General features: G+C 42.9%; 1 protein-coding gene across 1 annotated transcript in view; it reads left to right on the forward strand.

Annotated features, from left to right (window-relative positions):
- The window catches only part of ITGB3 (integrin subunit beta 3), a 303,301-nt gene that overhangs the window by 78,812 nt on the left and 200,467 nt on the right, over positions 1 to 24,022 (forward strand). The window contains exon 2 of the mRNA XM_069237983.1: positions 5,491 to 5,576. Within this exon, the coding sequence (XP_069094084.1) occupies positions 5,491 to 5,576 (86 nt within the window). The remainder of the gene's footprint in view (positions 1 to 5,490; positions 5,577 to 24,022) is intronic.

The following is a 24,022-nucleotide window of genomic DNA, read 5'->3' on the forward strand; positions in this document are numbered from 1 at the left end:
ATCGCGATTTTCAGTGTCTGCTTGGCAGACACTGAAAATCTTGGTGGGGCCCTGTTAGGGGGCCCCTGCAGTGCCCATGCCATTGGCATGGGCACTGCAGGGGCCCCCAGGGGCCCCACGGTACCCGTTACCGCCAGCCAGGTTCTGGCGGTCAAAACCGCCAGAACCAGGCTGGCGGTAAGGGGGTCGGAATCCCCATGGCGGCGCTGCTTGCAGCGCCGCCATGGAGGATTCCCTTGGGCAGCGGGAAACCGGCGGGACACCGCCGGTTTCCCGTTTCTGACCGCGGCTGTACCGCCGTGGTCAGAATGCCCATGGGAGCACCGCCAGCCTGTTGGCGGTGCTCCCGCGGTCGTTGGCCCTGGCGGTCCATGACCGCCAGGGTCAGAATGACCCCCTAAATGCCTGAGTCATTCATTGTGAAAATGTTATGCCTGATACTATAGTTCTTTTCTGTTTTATAAATGTTACAATAAAGGCAATAGGCTTCATTTATTTATTTTGAAACAAATATGTTAAAGCCAAAAAACCTGTAAAGGCAGATTGATACTGTACTGTGTTAAGCCTGCAGACATGTACTTTGTTATATGAAATCTATCAGATTGCCTTTGTAGTCAATGATTGTGATGCTAATTACTCTGTCAAACACTGGGGATTAGATTTGCACTGTCATAGTTCATGCATTATTCTCTTAAGAAGCTCTAACAGGCTCACTTGTCTGCTAGGATGTGTAATAAAAATATTTAAAATACATCACACACACACATGTGTGTGTGTGTATATATATATATATATATATATATATAGTTATATTATGTTATATGATAACATAAAAGGAGAAGAAGGAATTAAATCAGAAAAATGCTGTCACTCAAATGTTTGAAGAACTCAGTTTGCATCCATAATACCATTCAGAATGAGGTAATGGGTCAGACATGGGTCAGATACTTCAGAAATTAGCTGTACTCTCCCATGAGCGACAGACACACCCACCTGAGAATGAGTGTGATCCAGTGTCAGGATTAAAGGGGCAGTCCTTCAGTTTTCCATTTTTTGCTCTCCTATATTTTCTTCTCATATTTTTATTTTTATTCTTTTTAAAACATAATGCAACTCCCTATACAGTGCTACCAGGCAGCTTACTAGCCATTCATTTCATCTGCACTGTGCCACATGCTACAAAGCCAGAGCCTGTAGATCAGGCCACTACTATGGATTGGTATTGTCCAAAGTTTCAATGTTTTACCATTCCAAAGTGGCCAGCCTATTGGTTTTAAACGCGGCACCTATGCTGAAGCTTCAAAACATCATGTACAATACCACTGCAAGATAGTCACCTGTTGCTCTGTTTAATTTCATTTGTTATTGCAAGCATATGTTTAAGCAGCACATTAATTATTTTCTGCACTTATTCATTTCATCTCTATAGAATATGTTGCCGAGTTTGTGTCTGTTATTTTGGTTGTGCAAGTGGATGAATGCAAGAATGAGTTAGTGGGTGGATGAATGGGTGCTAAGATGAGTAACAGAATGCATGTATGATGACTTATTCAACACCTAAACTCATCTATGACTAAGAAGTCACTTTCATTTAAAGTCCAGACCTATTAGCATTGCCAATGCTTGTTATACTTTAATACCAGAATCGATTTGCATTAGGAAACAAGACGTGCTTCACAAAACACCTTATATATTAACTAAAAACTAATATAGTAATGAAGTAAATGTTTTAAGTTGTTAACCGTAGCCCTCATAGCTTTGAATCGGTGCTCATAGGGTCCAGTGGCATGTAGCCAGGTGGAGAAAAGAGCATCTGTCACAAGAGAGGAAGAATCAGAGGAGCTTGAGTTGGGTGTCAATATCTGTGCCCATGCCATTAACTCATTACAAAAGTACCAAGGACTGGCTGGATGTACACCAGATAGAGGGCTATATTTATTGCCTAGTTTGTGTCGCTCTTACACCAGGCAACATGGTGCAAGAGCGATGCAAACCTTAAGTGAGATTTAGGAAGCCACGCAAGGCCACCTTGTATGGCCCTGCGTGGCTTCACAAATGTCGATTAATGTAACACAGCACAAATCACTGCAGTACATTACTCTGCACCAGGGAGGCATTTCCAAGGATGTTGTGTGGGTGTTCCCTCACAATTCCATGGATTCTGACTCATTTCCAGGCATAACAAGGAGAAGTATGTTTATTTCTACTAGTTTTTTTTCCTTCTTCTATGTTTGCTGCATTCTGCAGAAAGAGGAAAAAGCCTCTAAGGATTGCTTTTGTGCAGGAACATTTCCCTTCCTGCACAAAGCAATCTTCCTTACAATGCAGGCACCCGTGCACTTTAGTGCAAGGGTGCCTGCATTGGTGCTAGGCTGCCAAATCGATGCCACTGCAGGAGGAAAGGGCAGGAATGCACCGAATTGGATCAATATGGCGCATTCCTGCCCTTTCCCTGTGATGCTGGGCAGTGCAGCAAGGTGAGTTGCTGTGCTGCCCTGCGCCACAGAGCCTATAAATATGGGCCAGAGTGTTTTAGAGACCGGAAGCGACTAAAGCTTAGCTAATTTGTGAGAAAATTGTCCTCGCCCCATAAGCTGGAATCTGTTTACCAGAAATTTAGATAAAGACATGTTGAGACCTTTCCTGTATGGTCAATAGTATAATACATTCACATTGAATAAATCTCACGTAAAATTATATGCAACCTGTCAGAAAAAGAAAGGAAAGAAATGATGTTACCACCCTCTATCTATATGCTGGCGCAACGGTAGTCATGCCCCTCACATATAAGTAATATGAGATAATCCTTGCAGGTCAGGTTTTAAGAATTTCCCATTACCCAATACAAATCATTCAACAATCTCTGAAGAGTGACTACATGGGAATTCCTACAGTCAATATCTTTGCTTTTGCGGGGTTAAAGGGTCAATCCTGTGGAATCTCTAGTTCATAGCCAACTGTGCCAGCATATCCGTTGTGTTAGTGGTTAGGTGCTGGGCTGTTTACTTAAGTGTTTCAGGAGCACATGGCCTACAAATATACGTGAAAGTACACTCACTTCAAATCTAGAGGATTACATGATGGTTAAGTTCTTAACCGCTTACCAGCTCCCTGTATGTAGGAAGGTCCCAGCGTCTGTCAGCAATCAGCTGTTCGGGGTCAGACACCTGTAATTTATATATTTAAAATGTTTAAAAAAGCTAGTAAACAGAATTTGTAAAAACACACAAAGAAAGAGTTATCTGTGTACATGGGAAACTTAGTGAAACTGTGCGTGAGGGTACAGCACAGACCACCTACAACTTGTAGTGTGAAAACGGCTGCTTTAATGTAGTAGGCGCACATAACAAATATTGCCATTCCCAGGTAAACCACCTTACAAAACTGTAGACCTCACTATACATCACAACCTCATCTACGATTGACCTACCCCTACCTCTAAATGCCCCCCACTCCTGCCCCAACTCAAATACCTAAAACTATACCACAGCTTCCCTTGAACTACCATTTCTTCCTCAAATTGTAGACCTTAACAACTTCCTGCCTTCTGTACTAATAAACTTACTCCCCCGTCCCTTTCAAACTGTTCCACCCACCCCAACACAATAAATCCTATTCAAAACCTTGAAAAACCTGTCGGCAGACCACCAGCCAACACCTGCCCATCAGCAACAACCACTTTACATCTTCCCCCCTCCTCACCATAATCCTTTCCGCCCCTATTAGGCAGAGGGTGGGCAAGCGAGCCAGCACAAAAACTGTCCCTGCTTATTTTGGGCCACCATCCACTGTATTACCTCAACACAAAATTATGGTGGCAGGTAGTCCAAAACTCCTCTGTATAACCACCATCTGCAGCCCCCCCCCCCCTTCCAAATCCATCCAACGTTGGCTATGCCCCGGCGTGCCGTGCCATCCCTCCAAATAGCCCGGGGGGATACCTCCCATGCCAAGCCCCTATTCTGCTCTGCTGTTTTTGAGTTATCCTGTGGTAAAACATTAAGATGGAATTTCCTAAAACCTTGTTCGATATTGTGAGTCTCGTATAACACTGCCTCACCCCTCCCCCCATGACAAATCTATATAAAAGGTCATACTGTAGCCCAGAGGGCTTTGAATTTTGGAGTCTTGTGCCAAGAAGCTAAATAAAGCAACAGTTAGCTACAAAACGTTTTTCAGGGGGGAAATGGCTTCGAATCACAACTACACACTCACTATTGCCGCCTCCATAATTTAGGTCGACAAAGCTACTCTGCAGGTATGGTTGGGAGGGTTAAGCTATCGAAATGGAAACTATGAATCACCAGTAACGTTGACGCTGTTAGTGAAATCTGCATAGAAGTTGGCAGAACCCTGGTGCTATTAATTCAACTTTTATGTTTCGAATTTCGTGTAGACTGAGTTAAGAAATTGAATAAAAGATATGCTACAATCACTCCATAACTATGGCTCCGTACATTAATAATTAGAAAAATCATTTTTCAATTGTTTATAGCTTTGGCACCAATTTTTTTCTAAAACGGAATCTTACCTCTTCAGTACAATCTAATAAAAGTCAAATCTACCTTTTCTGTTCAAACTCACATAGGGATGTTTTAGGATGTGCCGCCTCTTAGTGAATGTCACACATCCCTATGTTCAGATTCCCCTTATGTGACCTCACAGAGGGTTAAGAAGAGACACATACTGACTCTTCTATTGGGACGCATGAGTTCCCTGCAACCTCTGAGCATGTGATGGAGGAGGTTAGTAGTTAGAAGGTATTGTTTCTGTTGTTCTAGATAGTACACAATCATTTTTAAGGTCGAGCACACAAGCACTCTGGCCTGTTGTAATCTCTCTGTGGGCTTTTAACCACACCCATGTCACGCCCATCACACTCATTGTTTTGTGGCCTTGCCTTTTAAAATTCACTTGATTTAATTTGTGAAAGACATGCATTCGTCATGTCTTTTCCGATGATTAGCCCTCCTCGAGCGCACTGGCCAACTACAGGAAACATACTAGACTACATGTTTTCTGCATGGTTTCTGGACTACTTTTTATTTTTATTTTTTACGCAGCATGATCTTGCTGGGCAGTAATTGAGCGCTTTGCATGACTACCAGTTTAATTGCATTGTTTATCCTAGTGCTCCATGGCGACTTCAAGGTTTTACACAGCGCGATCACGCTAGTTTTTAAAAAAAATATTTATTTGTAATTTTCCCTCCCATCCCTATTCCCACCCCCACCTCTCCTGCCCCTCCCCTTGTTTAAAGGTACTAAAGTTCTGCAGGGAGGGGGGTCTTAGAAGTTTACAACGCTAATAGCTCTAACTGTGAGACCCATTGCATTGTAAATGCTTTTTTTTATTTGTTACTGGCAATACCAACCTTATTATAAGGCACAAGAGGACATCTGAAGATTGTACGGCTGTACCATAAGCGAATAGCATCCTACCATACTTTGCAAACCTGTAGTAATTCTAATCTCAAACGTTGTCTTTCAGGTGCCAGCATTTGCTCCCTTCGAGGAGTGACCTCCTGCAAACAATGCCTGACTGTGAGTCCTATATGTGCTTGGTGTGCCCAAGAGGTAAGAGACCTGATGCCTTCTGCAAATCTTTGTTGCTCTGAAGCAAGCACTGCAATCCTGGAGCACATTTCCAATGATTAAGAGACACTTGTATGCTTCATACATTGCATAATAAATATATCGCCTTTATTGGGCTTAATCAGTGAGGTGTACCTTGACTAACTTGGCAGAGTGAGATTAGGGCCCATGTTGGCCTATGCCACTCCCACTTATAACGACTTATTGAAAGAACAATTATTAATGAAAGCAACAGCTAGCATTCATTTTATGTTGTTTTTAGCTTACTTGTGCTATTACAAAGGGTATCAACCGTTGACAAGTCAGACCTCACATTCAAGAAGCAATTCACCCTGAATACTTTGCCACATCCCTTCTCAAAGAAACACAGTCTACGCTATGTAGCTGCTTTATGTGGGTCTCTGCAGTGAGTATCCATGCACAGTGATATTAGTAACCACCTTGTCTAGACATACCACTCCCACTTAGCAAAACTAACTAAGTTGACAGAAAAGTGATAGCTGGAGATGCCAATGCAAACTTTTCTTACCCAATTGACATTTCTATGGTTAGCATTTCATCAGTTGTATTTCATCTCTGCCATTACAGAAGTGCCCCATAAAAACAGATCCCGATCTTAAAGAGCAGTGCAGTCCAAAGTCCTGGGCCACGTGCATTTGGAGAAACACAATCTAGCCCACATGTCAGCTTTGTAGAGCCTCATTAGTGAGATGCAACTAGAAGAAACTACACAAAGTGAGATTAGGAAGATGTCAAGCTTTAGCCAAGGATATAGATTCATTGAGAATCTCTGCCTTCCTTCAGTTTCTTTGAAGGTATTGACAACCTGAACCCCACCAGAGAAAGAAGATTAAAATGGAGTAGAGGAAGAGAAGATACAGGAATGCTTGTTTTGGTGCTGCACAGGAATACTCAGCATGGATTTGCGTCTGTTAGTGGCCTGACATGCCGCTGTGTTCTCAGGCAGTAGATGAAGAGAGTTCTAGATAAATAAAGTATAAATGAACAGTTCAATGCACATGAATTAGCAAAAATGAGCTGGTACAGAGAATAGTTACCCACAATTAGATGAAATAGCAAGCCCTGACGAAGAGCGATGGTGTCAGTAATAAGAACAGGCATAGACAAGGTCACCACCACTGATCCCCAGGATGTCAAGGGACAGAACAGTCCAGAACAGCAGCAGACAAGAGGTAGAACCAAAACAGTATAGGTAAACAAGGTACACGCTCTGAGAGATAACCGAGAAGGAGAAAAACAAGAAGGTGATAGGATGCAAAGTCAAGTGTATGAACTGAGAAAAAGAGGGAAGCCAATACAACCATTTTGGCAGTCTAGACTTCCTTATGTACCATCGTACAGGCCTTCCTTCCCTGTCTGAATCAAGGGGTGATCTGGTGCTGTTGCAATAGCATGCCCGTGGTCTGAGTATTAGCAGGTCTAACAATGGGTAAATGTCTTTGCAACCCATTCTCATTTCAGTCCTGTCCTAAAATCCTGAAAAGTGGCCATATTCTCCCATTTTGGGAATCTCAAATGACAAAAAAGTGATAGAAGGTAATGTTTGAACTAAAGCTTCCGACCATTGCAGCTTGGCCAGGGTAGCTTCCAGGTTCATCACTTATTAGCACATTCATGCTGTTAGAGAATGGGACAAATAGCATACAAACTACACCCTGTTGCCAAAGAGCACAGCAGCCAAATTTTCTTGAACATATTTTGGCTGTAAAGAAACATGATCTACCCCATATATCAGATTTATTTTGGGCGTCTTTGTTGTGATGCAGCTAGAATAACTAGGCAGAGCAACAATGCTGCCCTCCCCATTTCAATAAATTGTGTATGGCCTTAAAGGAGCTAAGGGTGAGAATATACATTGCAGCCTTCTTTTTCCCTAAGGGAGGAAATGGCACTCCACGTTTTTCCCTCAGGGTTGGGCAGCCTTTAGCCTCCTCGCTCCCTTCATTTGTATTCCCTCCTGATAGGGTCTGGATGAGTACAGGATTCGTGTATCCCAATATACTCATTGGAAGGTCTTAGGCAGGGCACAGGTCTTTTAGACCTCTCCTATTTATCTGTGCTCTTCAGCCCTCACATACGCGGTGCAGCAGTTCCCCACCTACATGTCCCCTTGTGGTTGAGAAAGACAAAATCAAAGATGATGGACAAACGTATGCAATATTCTGTCGATTCTAAACTGCTGTAAAAATAACTTTGATGTGAGTCTGTCGCTACTTTGAGGTGAAGGGTGGCCTAGTGGTGTCCTTCACCTTCTAGCTCTGACCTGAAGTCACTCAGATCATGGTGTATTCAGATGTTGTAAATGTTGTGAAAGGGCTCAATCATGGGGTACTATCTGTGGCATGAACATGTAATTGCTGGAAATGCTACAGTGTAAAGAATTAGTTCCTTCTGCACATGATGTTTATCATAAGGAATTTACATCATACTGTCCAAGATTTTCATCAATTGTCATCTGTCATGTGTCCGTGCTGACCTAACCGTGACTAGTTTTCCGTACTTCTCTTTTGATGTCATAAAACTACTTTATAACCAGGCTTTGCTCCTGTATTTATCTGTGTGTGTACTGTCGGAACCATATTTTGGCCATATCATTCCCACATAGGAAGAAAACAAAAATCATTGACATTTCTGAGCCAATGCTTCTCTCAGTTTCACCTTCTTACTTTCCCGCACACCCATCTCTTGCCTCAACATTTGGTATCTCTTATCGGATTCAAGTCATGATCTAGTTGGGAAAGAAACCTGGTGAAGTACCCATGCCCCACCAATTGTACTTAAAGCCATTCCTACTCAATATAAAATAATCCAAAACAATACTCCACGAGAAGAGTGGAGGCAGACTAGCAACTGTCCAGAAAGTAACCTTTCAGCCCAAACCGATGCAAGGCATTCAAGCGCCTTAACATGAATTATTATTATTCCCAATTGTACATAATTATTTTTTCAATAATCTCCATTGCCAAATGGTATATTCCTCATAATCTATAAACCACCTCTTTACAATCCAGCATTTGCTGAGCTATTCTCCATCTACATTGTTGAGAATATCTTAAAAAACACAAACATCAGTGTGTTTTTGAGACTACAAAACATGGCTTAATCGGTCCAATTCATACCTAAATTACTGAATGGGTATACACCAAATAACAAAACGTATGATCAACAGACCAAAAGCTACCTTTCTGCCGAATTTTGTGTAATTCCGACCAACGGTTTGGGCTGCAGGCATGTCTAAAGAGTCTATTGGAATTAACATGGGAAATACACTTTTTTACCCCCCCCCACACAGATATGTCCCAAAACACTTTTTCCCCATTTTAAGTCAAAGGGATTTTTCAAATTTTTTAACAGAAAGCTAGCGCTTGGTCCAGAAAGCGTGATTTGATGTACATCCATTCACTATTTTCTGAGATGTTAGATTTTAAAAAATATAGGTATGTAGGGATTCAGATCCTGCAGGGATTCAACTGTCCCTGTGCTGATATCTGAATGGCTGCCAACATTTCAAGTAGGAAGTGTTGGCAGCCATCTTGAGCTCTGCTTCAGCCAAGTCCCAGAAAAAATTGTAGAGAAATCAGAAAATGGGCCAGGATAGGGACACCCTGACCCCCTAAATCTGGTGCTGTGGCCCCAGAGGGACCCCGCCAGGGCTAAAAAAGCATTTTTTCTATGGAAACACAGATTCCAATGTTTCCAAGGGTTTAGAGCCCTTTTCATGAAACCCCCGTGAGGGCCAAGTCCTGTGGACATGCAAAAAATAAGGAGGGGACGCATGGGACCCCCCTCCTGGGCCTGTCAAAGCCCTGGGGCCTGCCACCTTCCAGGGGCAAAGATTTAGATGTGTGCGGGAGGGCCATGCGCCCTCTCATCCCTTCCCCCGCAGCCACGCAGACCACCACTTCCCTTAGCCTATACTAATAAGGTATGTGGGAGCCACCGGCACCCATCCCCCCGCAGCCCTGGGGACCGCCATCTCCCTGGGATGAAGATTTAGATGTGTGCGGGGGGTCATGCCCCCACTTTCCCGGGGACAATGTAATATGTTATTCGGGAGGCCTACGCTGCCCCCCACTCCCTGCAGCCCCAGGGACTGCCACCTTCCAGGGGCGAAGATAGCTGTGAATGTGGAGGGCGCGTGTCCTCCCACAGCCCCACTGACAACCACCCACCTGCGGCAAAGATTTTGTTGTGTGCCACCTCCCCAGGGCTAAAATGCAAAAATGAGGGGAGTCCGGGGTGGACCTCCGGCCCCGGGGACCACCACCTCCCAAGGGCAATAGTGATTGGAGGGGGGCCCCCCTTGAGGAGCCAATGATGACCCTGGGGACTACCATCCCAAGGGCTGGCTCCTTCTATGTTCCTTGGTGCCCACCCCCAGGACATAGCTGTTTGCTTTTGCTTGGTGAGAGCTGACAGCAAGCAAAAGCAAACAAAGTCTGCTTTCTTACAGCAAAAGCTGTCAAACAGCTCCCACTGGCAGAAAGGAAAGTTTTTTATCTGTTTCCCTGCACGCAAATATACATGCAGTGAAACAGATGAAAACAGTGCTCCCACAAGCAGGGAGCTGCTACTTAAAGCAGCTCCCTGCTTATGGGACCAATGCCGGATCCCGCAGGATGCAGAGAGCCAATTAGGATTGTGGGGCCTTGAGGCTCCCCCCACGGTCCTGCCTTCTCTATATCTCTCTTTCTCTTCCATCCCGTAGTAGGATGGAAGAGAGAGAGAGATTGTCATTGAAATAGTCTCTCCATACAATGACAGAACCAGAACAGAGTCACTTCTGGCCAAATAGTCTAGGTCTTGTGCTGTCACTCAGTAGGCTGAAGGTTCAAATCCTAGTATGGCTTGGCAGTGTGTTTGTTTATTTACTAGTCTTTTGACTGTTAAACCTTCCTAATGATGGAACATTCATGTTTCTTTCCAGTCACATGCGTAGGTTGACTGTCATAGGTATGTCTGGAAGCATCACAGGAAGGAATCACCTATGGTCTAAAGGTTAAGACCACAGACCCTCACACTGAAAGTTGAGGGTTCTACTCCGGGTGTGTCCATCGTCATTTTCCTTCTTTAATTTCTTTTAAACTTCTAAAGTTTAGGGTTCATATTGAAAGGAGATCTCACTCTTTTTAATTGACAAATGCATTTTTCTTTTCAATTTCTCCAAACATTTCTCATTCTAAGTATATAATTCATCAAAGCCTAAAATAAAAAAACTCTCTCACTCTCTCTCTCAATTTCTCTCTTTCAATCTCTTTCTCCCACTCACACAACCCCTCAGACCCTTACGCACCCACTCACAGACCCACTCAGACACTCATGCACCCACTCACAGACCCACTCAGACCCTCTGGCACCCACTCACAGCCCTACTCAGACCCTCACGCACCCACTCACAGACCCACTCAGACACTCACGCCACCTCTGACAGACCCACTTGGACTGTCACACACCCACTCACAGACTCACTGAAACCCTCACGCACCCACTCACACACACAGGCATTGACTCACCCACTAAGACACTGATGCACCCACTCTCACACCCAGACAGACACACTCACAGCCACTCTCACACCCAGATACCCCCTCTAACATCTATTCTCACACCCAGAGAAACAGGCCTTGTCCAACTCCCACCGCGCAAAGCCAAAGGCCATGCGAAGTGTGAGAGTGGGTGGTTAGGGGAGTTAGCCACAGGGTCTGGCTGCAGAGCAGGCCCTGCTGCCAACCCCACCACGCATGGCCTTTGGATGTGCGCGTTAGTGGTTGGGTTAATGTATAGTAATGAAAATTACTTTACGTTTAAAAAAACTTAGAAATTCACTGAGAAAAAACAAAAGTTACAGGGACGTTATAGTTAGGCTCATCTTTCACATGTACAAAACCAGTGAAATTCAGCAGTAATAGTTACCTCAGCTAACTATAACTTGCACCCCCATAATGCACTGCTTATGACTTCACATATTACATCAATCATGACATGGTGAGTGACATGACTGATGACATCTCAAATGGCATCACTGATGACACCATCCAAGAAAAAGCTCAGGCAACCACTCATACCTCCATGCAAACAATTGCACACCCACACACACAACTAGTCACATACTCATTCAGACAAGATAAAACTCCTGACACATGCACTCACTCACACAGCCACTAACACAATGACTCTCTCACCCATACACTACTAAGTCGGCTATTCATACACTTACACAGCTATTCACACACCCATATAGCCACTCAGACACCAACACATACACCTGTACAACCACTCATAAAAACAAATAACATACCCACACAGCCACTACTATACCCACTCATCATCCATAGAAGTAGTCACACACCCACACACTCAGCTATCTAGTCATAGACACAGCCACTCACTCCCTGATACAAAGTAACTCACCTGTACAACAACTACCACACCCAGTCACTCTTGCGTACAATCACTGACACACCTATGCAGACACTAACACATCAACTCACTTACTGATAGAGCTACTCACACATCCACTTACTCTCCCAGTCACTGATACAGCCTGTCACTTATGTATACAGTCACTCATACACCCACCAAGTCACCCATGTATTCACTTAATCACCCACTCACGCACTCCCTGATACCCACCAACTCACTCACTTATACGAGCACTCGCTCACCCATACAGCAACTCATACACCCACTCACTCACCAATGCAGACACTGACACACCCAGTGACTAACCCATCTAGCTACTCACGCATCCATTCACTCTCCCATAAAGTCACTGACACATCCGCAACCTTATGACAAACCCACCGATATATCCACACTCGCCCCTACACTCACTGACTCACCCATTCACTCACTGATACAGTCACAAATACACTCTGTCACTCACCCATACGAGCACACATGCACCTACTCACCTATACAGCCACTCCCACTCACACATCCATGCAACCACTTACACTCACTGGATGATGTCATCAGTAAGGCCATTTGAGATGTCATCGGTGATGTAATTGACCATGTCTCATGAGTAATGTAACATGTGAGGTTATTTGCAGTGAATTAAGGGGGTGCAAATTATATTTAGCTGAGGTAACTATAACTGCAGAATTTCACTGGTTTTGTACATTGGAAATGTGAGCCTAACTAATAACCTTTGTTTTTTTCAGTGAACATGTATATGTGTATAAATACATATACACTGGAAAAAACAAAGGTTACAGGGACATTATAGTTAGGTTCTGAATTTACTCATACAAAACCATAGAAATTCAGCAGTTATAGTTAGAGTTATTTCAAGTAACTATAACTCGCGCCCTAATGTAACTATAACTCACACCCTTGCTCAGTGGATCTGCGAGTGGGTGTGTGAGTGTATGAGTGGGTCTGAGGGAGTGCATGAGTGTCCGAGTAGGTGTGTGAGTGGGCGCATGAGTCTCTGAGTGCATGTATGAGTGAATAAATTAGGGTATGAATAAGTCTGATGTTTTTTTTACATTTTTTTCCATATTCTCAAATATTCTCGAATATCCTTGAATATTTGAGGATATTCAAGGATATTCACAAATATCGTGCATTGTGAACAAAAATAATTTAAAATCCATAACTTTTTGGACAGCCCCCCTTCCCCTTTTTTGGACCCGCGATTGATGGATCACCCCACTTTCCTTGCTCAACAAGAATCACCAGGGCACTTTTTTTGGAAAATTTCGTGAAGCTTCATCAAACGGTGCCAATGATATACGCAAGTCAAAAAATGCTTTTTAAATGAAAACGTAGGTCTAACTATACTTACCTACTGGCGACTACCAGTAGATAATTAATATATATATATATATATATATATATATATATATATATATATATAGACATATATATATATATATAATAATAATGTATATTTTTTTAAGTATACTTGAAGGTATTTTTAAAATAAATAAATATAAAATTAATAAGATAATAATAATGGATAATACGATACCTAAATAAAAATATTTTTTACAAAATTGAGAGAAATAAAAACAATTAATAAAAATAAGCATATCTCCAACAAAAAGGGAAACGTATTTTAAATGCTACATCTGAAGTAATAATCATATATAGTTTAAAAAGAAATAGCAAATAAACAATTGAAGACAATAAAAAAATTAAATTAAAATTAAATCAAAAACATAAATAAAACAAAATTAACTTTGAAAATGCCACATACCACCAAATAAGACTTAGGCACTTGCCCGTCATTATAAGTATCACCGTTCAAAAAGGCTCAAACGTCATTCTGTATCCGAACAGCCAACCTCTAGAATTGACTGCGCGCTCGAATAGGAGTATTGACAATCGCCTCCAGTTCTGAAAGACATTGACGACTTGGTTCTTCCCACCATGCAGTCTATCATCTCTACAAACTAAACAGCATGTAAAGGGGCTGCGCATACCCTCTCACTCTGCAGCACTTCACGTGAATTTTCTGCAACGCTCGCTGCCTCCTGTCTGGAGCATGTCTTGGAACGTCACTCACGTCAAACAGATCTGACATGTGGCAGGGCACCCAGGAACCCACGAAAACCAAAGAGGTCTTATCAGGAGTATGACGTATTATACAGAGCTCCAATACAATAGTTTTCAAAATTAATCAGTATCTCACTCATTCTCCTCACGACCCTCATAATTTATTTCACCAATTGAATTGATAATTGTGTACTTCCTGTTTCCCATTAAATGCCTTCCGCTGCCAGTTCATTAGTCGATAGTTACTGTCCTGGCCTTAACCTTTTTCCCACATCTCTGAAAGTTTCCATAAAAGGCAAAAAACCTTGTTCTGAGCTGAGAGTTCGTGTTTACACGCTGAACTGCAGTTGTGCAGGACACTTACATGAAAAAGCGCCCGGGCGGGAACACGCTGGATCTTCCCCGGCTGCTGATCGCGCGCCAGGGCTGGGCTCGCGCCAGCTGTGCCGAACGCATAGATTAGCAACATCTGTCCCCAATCTTCCCGGCATACTGTAAATCAGGAGATCTCCGCTGGCATCTCCGACCCAGCTCTCAAACTAACGCGCTTAAAGAGACAGGCAGCGACTTTATTTTTAGGACACTTTCCTAGGATACGATGAACGCAAAATGTGAGACACATAAGACCTGACAACCCTATTCGAAGGGCACCATTGACACCAGAGGCAGGCTCTAGTTTGCTAAAATAACTGCTCTTCGGAAACTTAAGCAAGGTAGCCAGGGTCTGTTCATGAAGGTCATCATCGTTAAAAAAAATCCTGCTAAAGTAAATTTCGCGGTAAACAGCTCTGGAAAAAAGCTTATCAATGTTAGTTTTCCAAAATGTCAGGGATAGTAGAAATTACCTCGGTGCGGCTCACACTCGGTCGCTCAACAACTTCCACTTTGCTGTTCTTGAACTAAGGAAAGAAAAAGGAGTAGAAAGCGCCTCGAGCCTGGAACTTTACTTCCTTACTGTTCCTACCGTCATCAGCGATGAGACTGGGGATAAATAGCAAGGCCAGCGCCTGGGATACCTTTTCCGCCTTAGCAACTGCTGCCGCTTGATTTACAAAGCCCATCTTTCTATTTACCTGTTGTTGTGATCTCTGATGTGCTGAAATTTTGTCCTTATCAGCTCCCACTCTCTACATTGCCAGAATGGATTCTTAGAATGACAGTGGACCTTTTTGTCTTTGACTCCTACCCCAAAACCTCCGTTTGGCTCCCCTCCCGGGAGCGCTTGCTTAAAGTGACATTCGATATTTGCAGAGGTGGATCTCCAAAGACGAGTGGCAATGTCTTCGTCCTTGTTGACCATGCTTACTTAAGTGGGTTGTCCTACCCAACAATCAGTAATTTTCAATATATTACACAAAGTCTATTGTTTTATTAATGGAAATGAGCTTGCTTTTAGGCAGCCCTTAAAAGTCTGCTCTTCGGTTAATGGCTGCTTCTACGTTTGATCTCCTATTGCTAGAGCCTGGAGGCCTTCAGGGGACAGTGTGCTTTATCAGATCTTAAACAACACTAAATTACTGACTGAGATACACCAACTGTTGGTCACTAAATCACCAGTGTTCACTTACCTTAGTGTCTGTACTACTGCCTTGATTGGTGAAAACCACGATAAAAAGAGCCCCGTTGATTGCGAGTGGGTTTCTTAATTAGATGCCATAGTCGTTTCCATTGTAAAGGGTCTTCTGTGCTCCTGAAACAAGTTAAGGAAGAAGCTATGATGTTCCTATCACATTCAGTAGCATTTTCCTTAGAAGCAATATTCAATGATGGAGTCCAATAAATATTATACAAGATGGTGAATATATTAACATGGCTGATATAATGCACCACTGTGAATACCGCTCCCGTGGCCTCTTGTAATGGAGAGGACCGCCCCTCTTGACCTCACTAGTCCTATCTGCCTCTCACATCGGATGGGTTTAAATGTTTTTTGTTTTTTTTAATTGATCTGTATTGACATTTTTATGAATCAGTTTGGAGAAAAAAAAAAACATGAACAGAACTCATGATAATCCCCCACCTGTTCCCCCCTCTAGCATCGCCAGCCTACAGCTACAAAACATCTCTTACCTCTATGAAGTTTGGACCTAAGAACTGCAGACAAATAAAAGTTGACGGTGTGCTACTAGGTCCATCATTGCACTTTGTTGATTCGAGTGGATGATAAAGATTCATCACACACATACATGAGGTATAATTGCTGCATCTATAACAAATAGGTTTGCAGGAGTGACTCTCTATGATTGGCCTTTTGTCAGATTTATGGTGTCTGGCCTGTAGGTATGGTTCACAGTCAAGCAACAATGCATACCTGGCTGTGGTGACAGTGAAGCAAGAGTTTGCCTAAGACTCAGCCTTGGATTATTTGCATAGATCATTACACCAACCGCTCAAGTCAGGTGCAGAAGAAGCCCTCCAATTCATGGCTGTTTGTGGATTGGCAAGGGAATGAGCCCGGTCTCTAAATTTGGCACTAGACGTGCCTGCCTTGGTTCTCATCATGAGCCTCAGAAGAAACAAACTAAGTGGGCACATGTTTTTTTCCCCCAGTTCACCCTGTTAGCTGGGCTGTAAGATCCTCCCACCAAAGCCCTATAACCCTGCAGGACCAAACCATATTCCCAAATGTGCCCCATCCGGATTACATTGAGGACGTACCATAGGTGTCATGGGGTACATACCGTGAAGACGCCCAGGCACCAGGTACGTTCCCTAAATGAAGTTAACTTGGATAAGCTTAAGGCGGGCATTTATCAAAATATGTTGTACATATTTTATGGCCCAGTTCTATTCTGTGTTCATGAGTGTAACATTCAACTCGTTGTCCCACTTGGCTCTCAGCGAAGACAATGTTTTGAGTCTAGTGGCTCTTATAGCTTTATAAGTCGATGCTATGAATTGTCTGCCATGGCCCAGTTTCACAATGTTTGAGGGAATGTACATCTCTTAGTGGGTTCTTGCCACCCTTCGCAGGTGACCACATCTGTTCTGGTTAATGCCACGTGTTGTGAATTGCTGTGGGGGTGAGTCTGTATGCTTGCTGGAATGGCATGAGTTGGCTGGTATCAATTAAGTCTCCGAATGTGTTTTTTCACGCCTGAGACCAGGGATGCCTCTTTATGCTTTTCGCCAACCAAGCAAAACAGAGAAGTAACCACAGCAAAACATCCGGGCATACAGGATCAGGCCAGAGCTGCGGCACAGGTGCCAGTTGTATCCTACCACCCGCAAAAAGATGGTGCTAGTGTAATATTGTGCCGCTTATCCAGTACATATTCCTTTACTTCCATGAGGCCAGCCCACCATTCAGATATGCATGTTCAAAGAACATGCCCAGGATTAGCTATCCCACCACCTGCAGGAGATGGGCAGGCAACAATATAAAATACAAACTGCTACACCCTGACCTCCCTCATCAACTAGGAGATATAGATATAAAGCCTCCTCCTCTGTGCCCTCTCATACCAATTCTGTCAATAGTGGGACACATTCTTGAAAAATTCTTGCAAAACAATATAATAAATGAGGCAGTCATACCATTTTAGCCTAGGCCACCTGGCTCATTATAGATAGCGGATGTCTACACCCAAAGCCAATGGATGACCTCGCTGATGTCAATGCCCTCCCAAGGTTACCCTGTACTATGTCTTGTTGGATTCTGTAGACCCTAAATCCCAAATATTTGAACCTAGTACATTCTATGAACCTCTCAAATGTTGGGTTGTCAAGTAGCTGACCCTCTCCTCTGTCAGTAAGAAGAGGAATTACTTATCTACATTCACATGTATACCAGAATACATCCTGTATTGCTAAAGCTTAGCAAACAAGTACCAGCAGACCTGAGGGATAGTCTTTTATATATCACCAAATGTCGCCTGCATACAATGAGATCATATGTGGATGGCCATGTATAGAGATCCCGACCCTTTCCCTTTGGCTACGGATATATAGTGCTAATGCCTCCATGGCCAGTGAGAACAGCAGCGGGGAAATGGGACACCCTCGGTGTGTCCCAGTTTGCAATGGTCATTCATAATCTGCATCATATTGAAAGAATCCTAAATATAGTTTTTCTTCTGCCTCCAGTGACTTCTAGGGTTGCCACCAGTCCAGTATTTCAATGAAATACCCGAGGCCAGGAAAACATTCGCAAAAACTTGTATTTTACTGTTTAAAGTATAAGCTTAAAGAAGCAAAAGCACAAAAAAATCAAATCACTTTATTTTAGAAAAGATTATAAACGATTGTATACAAAATCACATTCAGGTACCAAGAACCTTAAAACATAAACACATGGCCAGTGTTTTCCTTTGAGAAATGTGGCAGCCGTAACTCACCCCTGAAGGTAATCTTATGGGTATACTTCATTTTTGCCTGCCTCTGAGAAAATTTGATTACAGGCACCAAAAACACAAGAGGCATGGAAAATGCATGAAAAATGAGTGAAAAGGCCTGCAAAAGCCTGCAGTCTACGGAGACCCTTCCGTAGGTAGTAGCAGCAAAAAATTCAACATGGCTCCTAGAGGGAGGGTATATTGGATACAGGAACCCCACACGACAGATATCGAGGACCCCAATTTACCCACCTCATCCGCAAATAGCGGCCCATCAGCACTAGCACGCAACTCAGAGTAACATACGACAGAGAGGTACAGCTCACCGTTTTTAATACTGAGCAAGTCCATCCCCTCTCTATACTCTGTCGACATATCTATGGACATCTCAAACTGTTAGTTCTGTCATATTCTTCATATGCCTTAACAGAGAATGCATAGGAAGGTATCAGCTTGAATTCTTGCATATCGCAGTAGTAATGTGTCTGACACATGTAACCAATGTCGATTATTTTTCTGCATCATTGCTTGATGTTTGTAAGCAATAATGTAAAGAAAATCTAATAAAAATTGTTTGAAAAAAATAGCTCCTAGAAGCAGGGGTTTGGGAGCTTAGCAATGTTATTACGACCTACAATAAACATAGTTTAAAGTAAAGGCATCAGGAGGTTAGGTAAATTGACAATCTCTAATTTTAGCAGGGCATTCCTCCCGACCCCGGGAACCATGATAAACAGAGTCCCAGTTTTATGGTATCTTTTTTTTACATTTTCGTCTGTATTTATCTATATTTATATTTTGCTAATTGTATCTGTATTTATACATATTAATTTTAGGTTTTGTAAAAAAAAACTAAGAACCAGTTCATTTCCACATTTGTTTAACTAATAAATGTTCATTATGACTTGAATTCCTGTCAGGTTTCCATGAAAGGAACACCCACAGATGATAAATCAGTACACTTATATGAAAACCTACAAAACTTAGGATCAATCTTCTGCATGTCTACTGCTTTTTAAGGCTCATTACTAAAATGTGTTTCTTTATTAAAACCCTTTCAATTCACACAGCTACTTGCCTGGCAGTCACGACTGACAGTATTTAGCATCACTCAAAAAAACAACCTAAATCCTTTTTTTATCGATATCTAAAAATAAATACAGACAGGAAAAGTAATGGTTTTCTATCTGTATTTATCTGTAAAAATCAATGAAAACGGAAAACAGATAGCCTTAATGATAAACAATGTATGACTCTAGAGTCGCACAGTTTTGTAAATAAATACCATGCCATTTACAAAGCATAATGCTTGAGCTACTGGAGTGGCCAGAGACTCAAGAGTTAGAGGTTTCTTGATCTGCATAATAAACAGGAAGTAGACGTTGATACTTGTTTGAGTGACAGGCAGGTGGTAGAGGATCCTCACGTTGTGAGGACGATAAAGAAACCAAACAGGATACTGGCAGTGTGAAAGATAACTTTTGAAAATTGTACTTAAGGGGTCAGGGGCTGGAGCTCTGCGCGTGTTAAAGTTAGATAAACTATCAACAGGAAGATTGCTGAGCTAATTACATTTGCAGCAGACCCAGTCATGCTGAAGTTTATTTTCACAAAGCATGCAAAGATGAATTTAGAACTATCTTATTTTCTTGATCCTGTGGCACTTTTGTCTTTCCAAGTACCCAGGAGTATTGAGTGGCCTTGCCTGGCGCTTAACCGGTCAATGTCTGCCAATGGACATTTGTTTTCACTGAGTAGTGCTTGTGATAAAAGACTCTAGTTGAAAGGAGCTCTAATAAAGGTAGAACATCAGGGCATTTTCCAGCAATTTAGGGTGCTTTGACAAGGCAGCCCTTCTGCTTCCCATTTCACGCAGCTCTTCTGTTGTTCAACCTTAATTGAGAGGTTTTTTTCAAGCCCTTTATTTGTTGTGTGGCTTGTTTATGTGGTTGTAGGTTGCCTGTTCTAGTAGTTTAACATTTGCTGCACGCGGTGGTGGTATTCATGCCAAATCGTTTGGGCATGTAAGATAGTGTATTATGTGGAATTGGAGGCTGTCTTCAGGAGGAATGGCATTTTACTGCTGCAGCATTTTAATGCGGCATCTTTTATTTACGGAGTGTTCAGATCCAAATTGATGAATGCTATTTATCCTGGTAAAAACATGCTGGGTTTTGCAAAAAGCCCATATTGCCTGAATGTTCAATCCCCGTGCCACTACAATGTTACTTAAACCCACTATGTATGAGAACTCAAATATCTCCCATTTTGCATGCACCTGGGATTAGATCCCTTCAGTCCAGGATCCCGATGACAGTCAAAAGTACAAAGAGACTAGATTCCAGTATCACCTTACTAGATGCTCTCACTGAAGTCTGCTCACAATACGACTCGCAGATTCTATGGAGAAATGTGTTGTGCTGTCAGCCGACTGAACCTGCAAACTGCATAGAGGCACAACACAGCAGGGTCAGAAGGAGACAGAACAATCCCACAAAGGGACAGGGCATACTTGTACCCTCACTATCACTGTTGTTTCCAGTTAGTAACAGCACTGAGCATCCTCCTCCGTCAACTGTAAGCAAATAACTCTGCTTATTTCCAATTGCAGTCAATACCATTTCAGCTTCCTCATCTGGGGTCCCAGTATAAGCAGTGTCCTTCTTCATACACTCTGGCTTCTCCATTCCTCCAGCAATTATGTGGCCCAAGTGACCGTGTTAAACGTGACTGCTAGTACTGGATGGCCATGTTGAGAACCTGCATGTAGATTAAGACGCTAAGATCTGAGACCCAATGGCTTTATACCCAAGGCAAGGGATTCACTGGAACAATCGTCAATAAAGGAATATATTGGGGCCAAGGAGAACCACTGCATTGAGTTTGTATTGTAATCTGAGTTTCATGTTCCGCGTTGGACATGATAAAATCAATGGAAGCAGGTGCAGTTGTGTGTCATTGAAGTGGGCAATAATATTTTGGCACAGCGCACTAGGCACACTAGTAGGTAGACAGTAAGTGGGCAGCGTGTGTGGCCAGTTCACCGTTGGAGTCCTTCAAGAGTGGTATAAATAGCCAGTGGCATGTGTGTGGAGGTACAGGATGAGTAACCTCAGCCCACGTTCCTCTCCTCCAGATCCATTGTGTCTTCTGTAGCAGACCTAGTTGTCCAAATTTCTGGAGGATTTTTGCGTAAGAAAATCAGTTGAGTGTATATGTGTTACTGATATTTTCATCTCAAAGATCATCGAGCATGAGCATAAAGTATTACACATGTAAACCACCGTGACCACCCTGTAGCTTACCAGACCTATAGCGATGTAAGCACAAGGCCTGCTTGGACACTGCCTCTTTTACGTGGTATAGTATCTGGTAAGTCCACTCAACCACACGCCTTCCTGGCAAGGACACAGCCAACCCTCTAGTGTAATGCAGTCCAAGTACCTAAGGTGAAATCCTTTGGCAATGGATATCATTCCCATCTAATCTGTGCATTTAATATGTTTGGCAAGCTGGCTAGAGATATTGAGTGACCTGTACCAAACAGATGATGACACTGAACTGATGCCCTGATCCCTTGATCTCTTCACCTTCAAACGTCTGTATCCCATGCATGTGCAGTGAGATATGTTTCAACTTGTTATTCCATGAGAACCTTTGAGATCTGGTATTTTAATTCATGTGAAATCCATGGCATCTACCACTGTCCTTGTCCACCTATGCTGCATTTTCAATTGCTGTCATTTGAGCCTGTCTCTGCACAACTGCTTCAGCTGTTGGCACCATGGACCTGAGCACAGGTTGCTTGCATATAAAGTTCCATCTTGCTTTCTTGATAGCACTTTGGCTTTGCCCAGGGTATTAGAGTGCCTTCCCACAAGGCTTTACCTCCTAAACAATCTCTGATTCCCCTGGTCTTCTACTCACTGGGTGTTTCCTGATAGTTTACCTCCTGTCAGTGTATGGCTCCCTGCCTCATCTCCGAGGCCCAGTTTGCACCATGTGTAGAGGCTGGAATACAGTGGATGCTTGCTGGCATCTGATTGTGTCATGGCGGGCTGCAGGTGTGCTAGTGAGTGTGTGTGTGTGTGTGCGCGCACACACTAGACTGGTCTGGACTACCATGAGAGAAACTTGGTGGTAATAATAAAAATGCATCAAGATGTGGCGACCTGGGCTTTTAATGAGGCACACAGAGTGCATGTTTCTGGGCATACACATAAATTGCTAGGATCAGAATTATTTTGTTGTTATATGCCCAAGGAAATCAATGAAATGCTGTATGCACGTTGCTGTGACGTTAATCTCAGTGTGTTTCATATGTGGATGCAGGTTTGTTCACTGTGTGCTATTTCCTGCTCCATCTCCAACTTTTCTGTCTCTGTGTCTCATGTTTGTTGTCGTGGCTCATGTACCGTGTGACATTGTGATTCACTGAAGCTAGGACTGAAGTACTAGTGGTGATTCCATACATTTTCCATTTGTCTTTAATATTACTCATACATTCTATGTTGGTGAGTTACAGTATAAGATTATTGGCTGGGAGGTGGTGCGTGTGACTTGGAAGCAGTGCAGTTTCCAAGGAGCATCATAATGGTGTCATTCTTTTCAGTTTAGTGTGAGTCTGTCGGGGGCGTGAACAGGGAGGACCAAGCATGTGCACTGTCTTGTGCCTTTAATAATTTGTTGCCGATCTGTCATGATATGATATGATCATGTCTGTGCATCATTAACTGTAAACGGTATGTTACTGATGATCGTGTAATGTACTCCGAGAGTGTTATGTGGGTGTGTCATGGATTTGTAATCACAAGAACTTTGTAGTGAGCTTGAGCTCTTTGCACTTTCTTTACATGGACTCAGGGTCTGATTATGACCTTGGCGGATGGGATACTCCGTCACAAACGTGACAGATATCCCACCCGCCGTTTTCCAAGTTCCATGTGATGGATATCCCACCTGCCGTTTTACAAGTTCGACAGGATATAAAGGAACTTGTAATACATCGGATGGGATATCCGTCACGTTTGTGATGGAGTATCCGCCAAGGTCGTAATCAGGCCCTTAGTCTTCCAGCTCTTGGCTCTTTTGGTGTATACCAGATTTTTTAACTGGGTTTGTAGGTGAAGATCACTCTAGGCCTTCATATAACAAATCTGTGCATTGTGAGAGTTGTAGAACCGATGAGCTTTAGTTAAATCGATTGAAATAATGGCAGTGGTTGGTTGAACGCTGGCCCAAGACTGGATACACGGCATTCAGAGTCTTCGTTTTACGCTATGCTGTTAAATAATACCAATAAAAGACACATAATTAGACTGTAATCTAATGTAAGCAGGCAAATTGCTATCGACTTTGGTGCTTTGACTTGGTTGTTAGTTAGAGTCAGCCTTCCCTTATTTGTGCTCATACTACACCCTAATTAATGTCTACAATCCTAGTGCTCAGATAATTTCCTCTTATGACCGTCAGCAGACCTGCCAGCCAGCAACAATATCCTATCTTCTGAGAGGAAGTGGCCAGGAGGGGGTGGAGCCTGGGGAGAGGGCAGGACCTTGAACCCAGCTG

Source organism: Pleurodeles waltl, chromosome 6 (assembly GCF_031143425.1).
Source record: "Pleurodeles waltl isolate 20211129_DDA chromosome 6, aPleWal1.hap1.20221129, whole genome shotgun sequence".
In the NCBI taxonomy this organism is placed as follows: Eukaryota; Metazoa; Chordata; class Amphibia; order Caudata; family Salamandridae; genus Pleurodeles; species Pleurodeles waltl.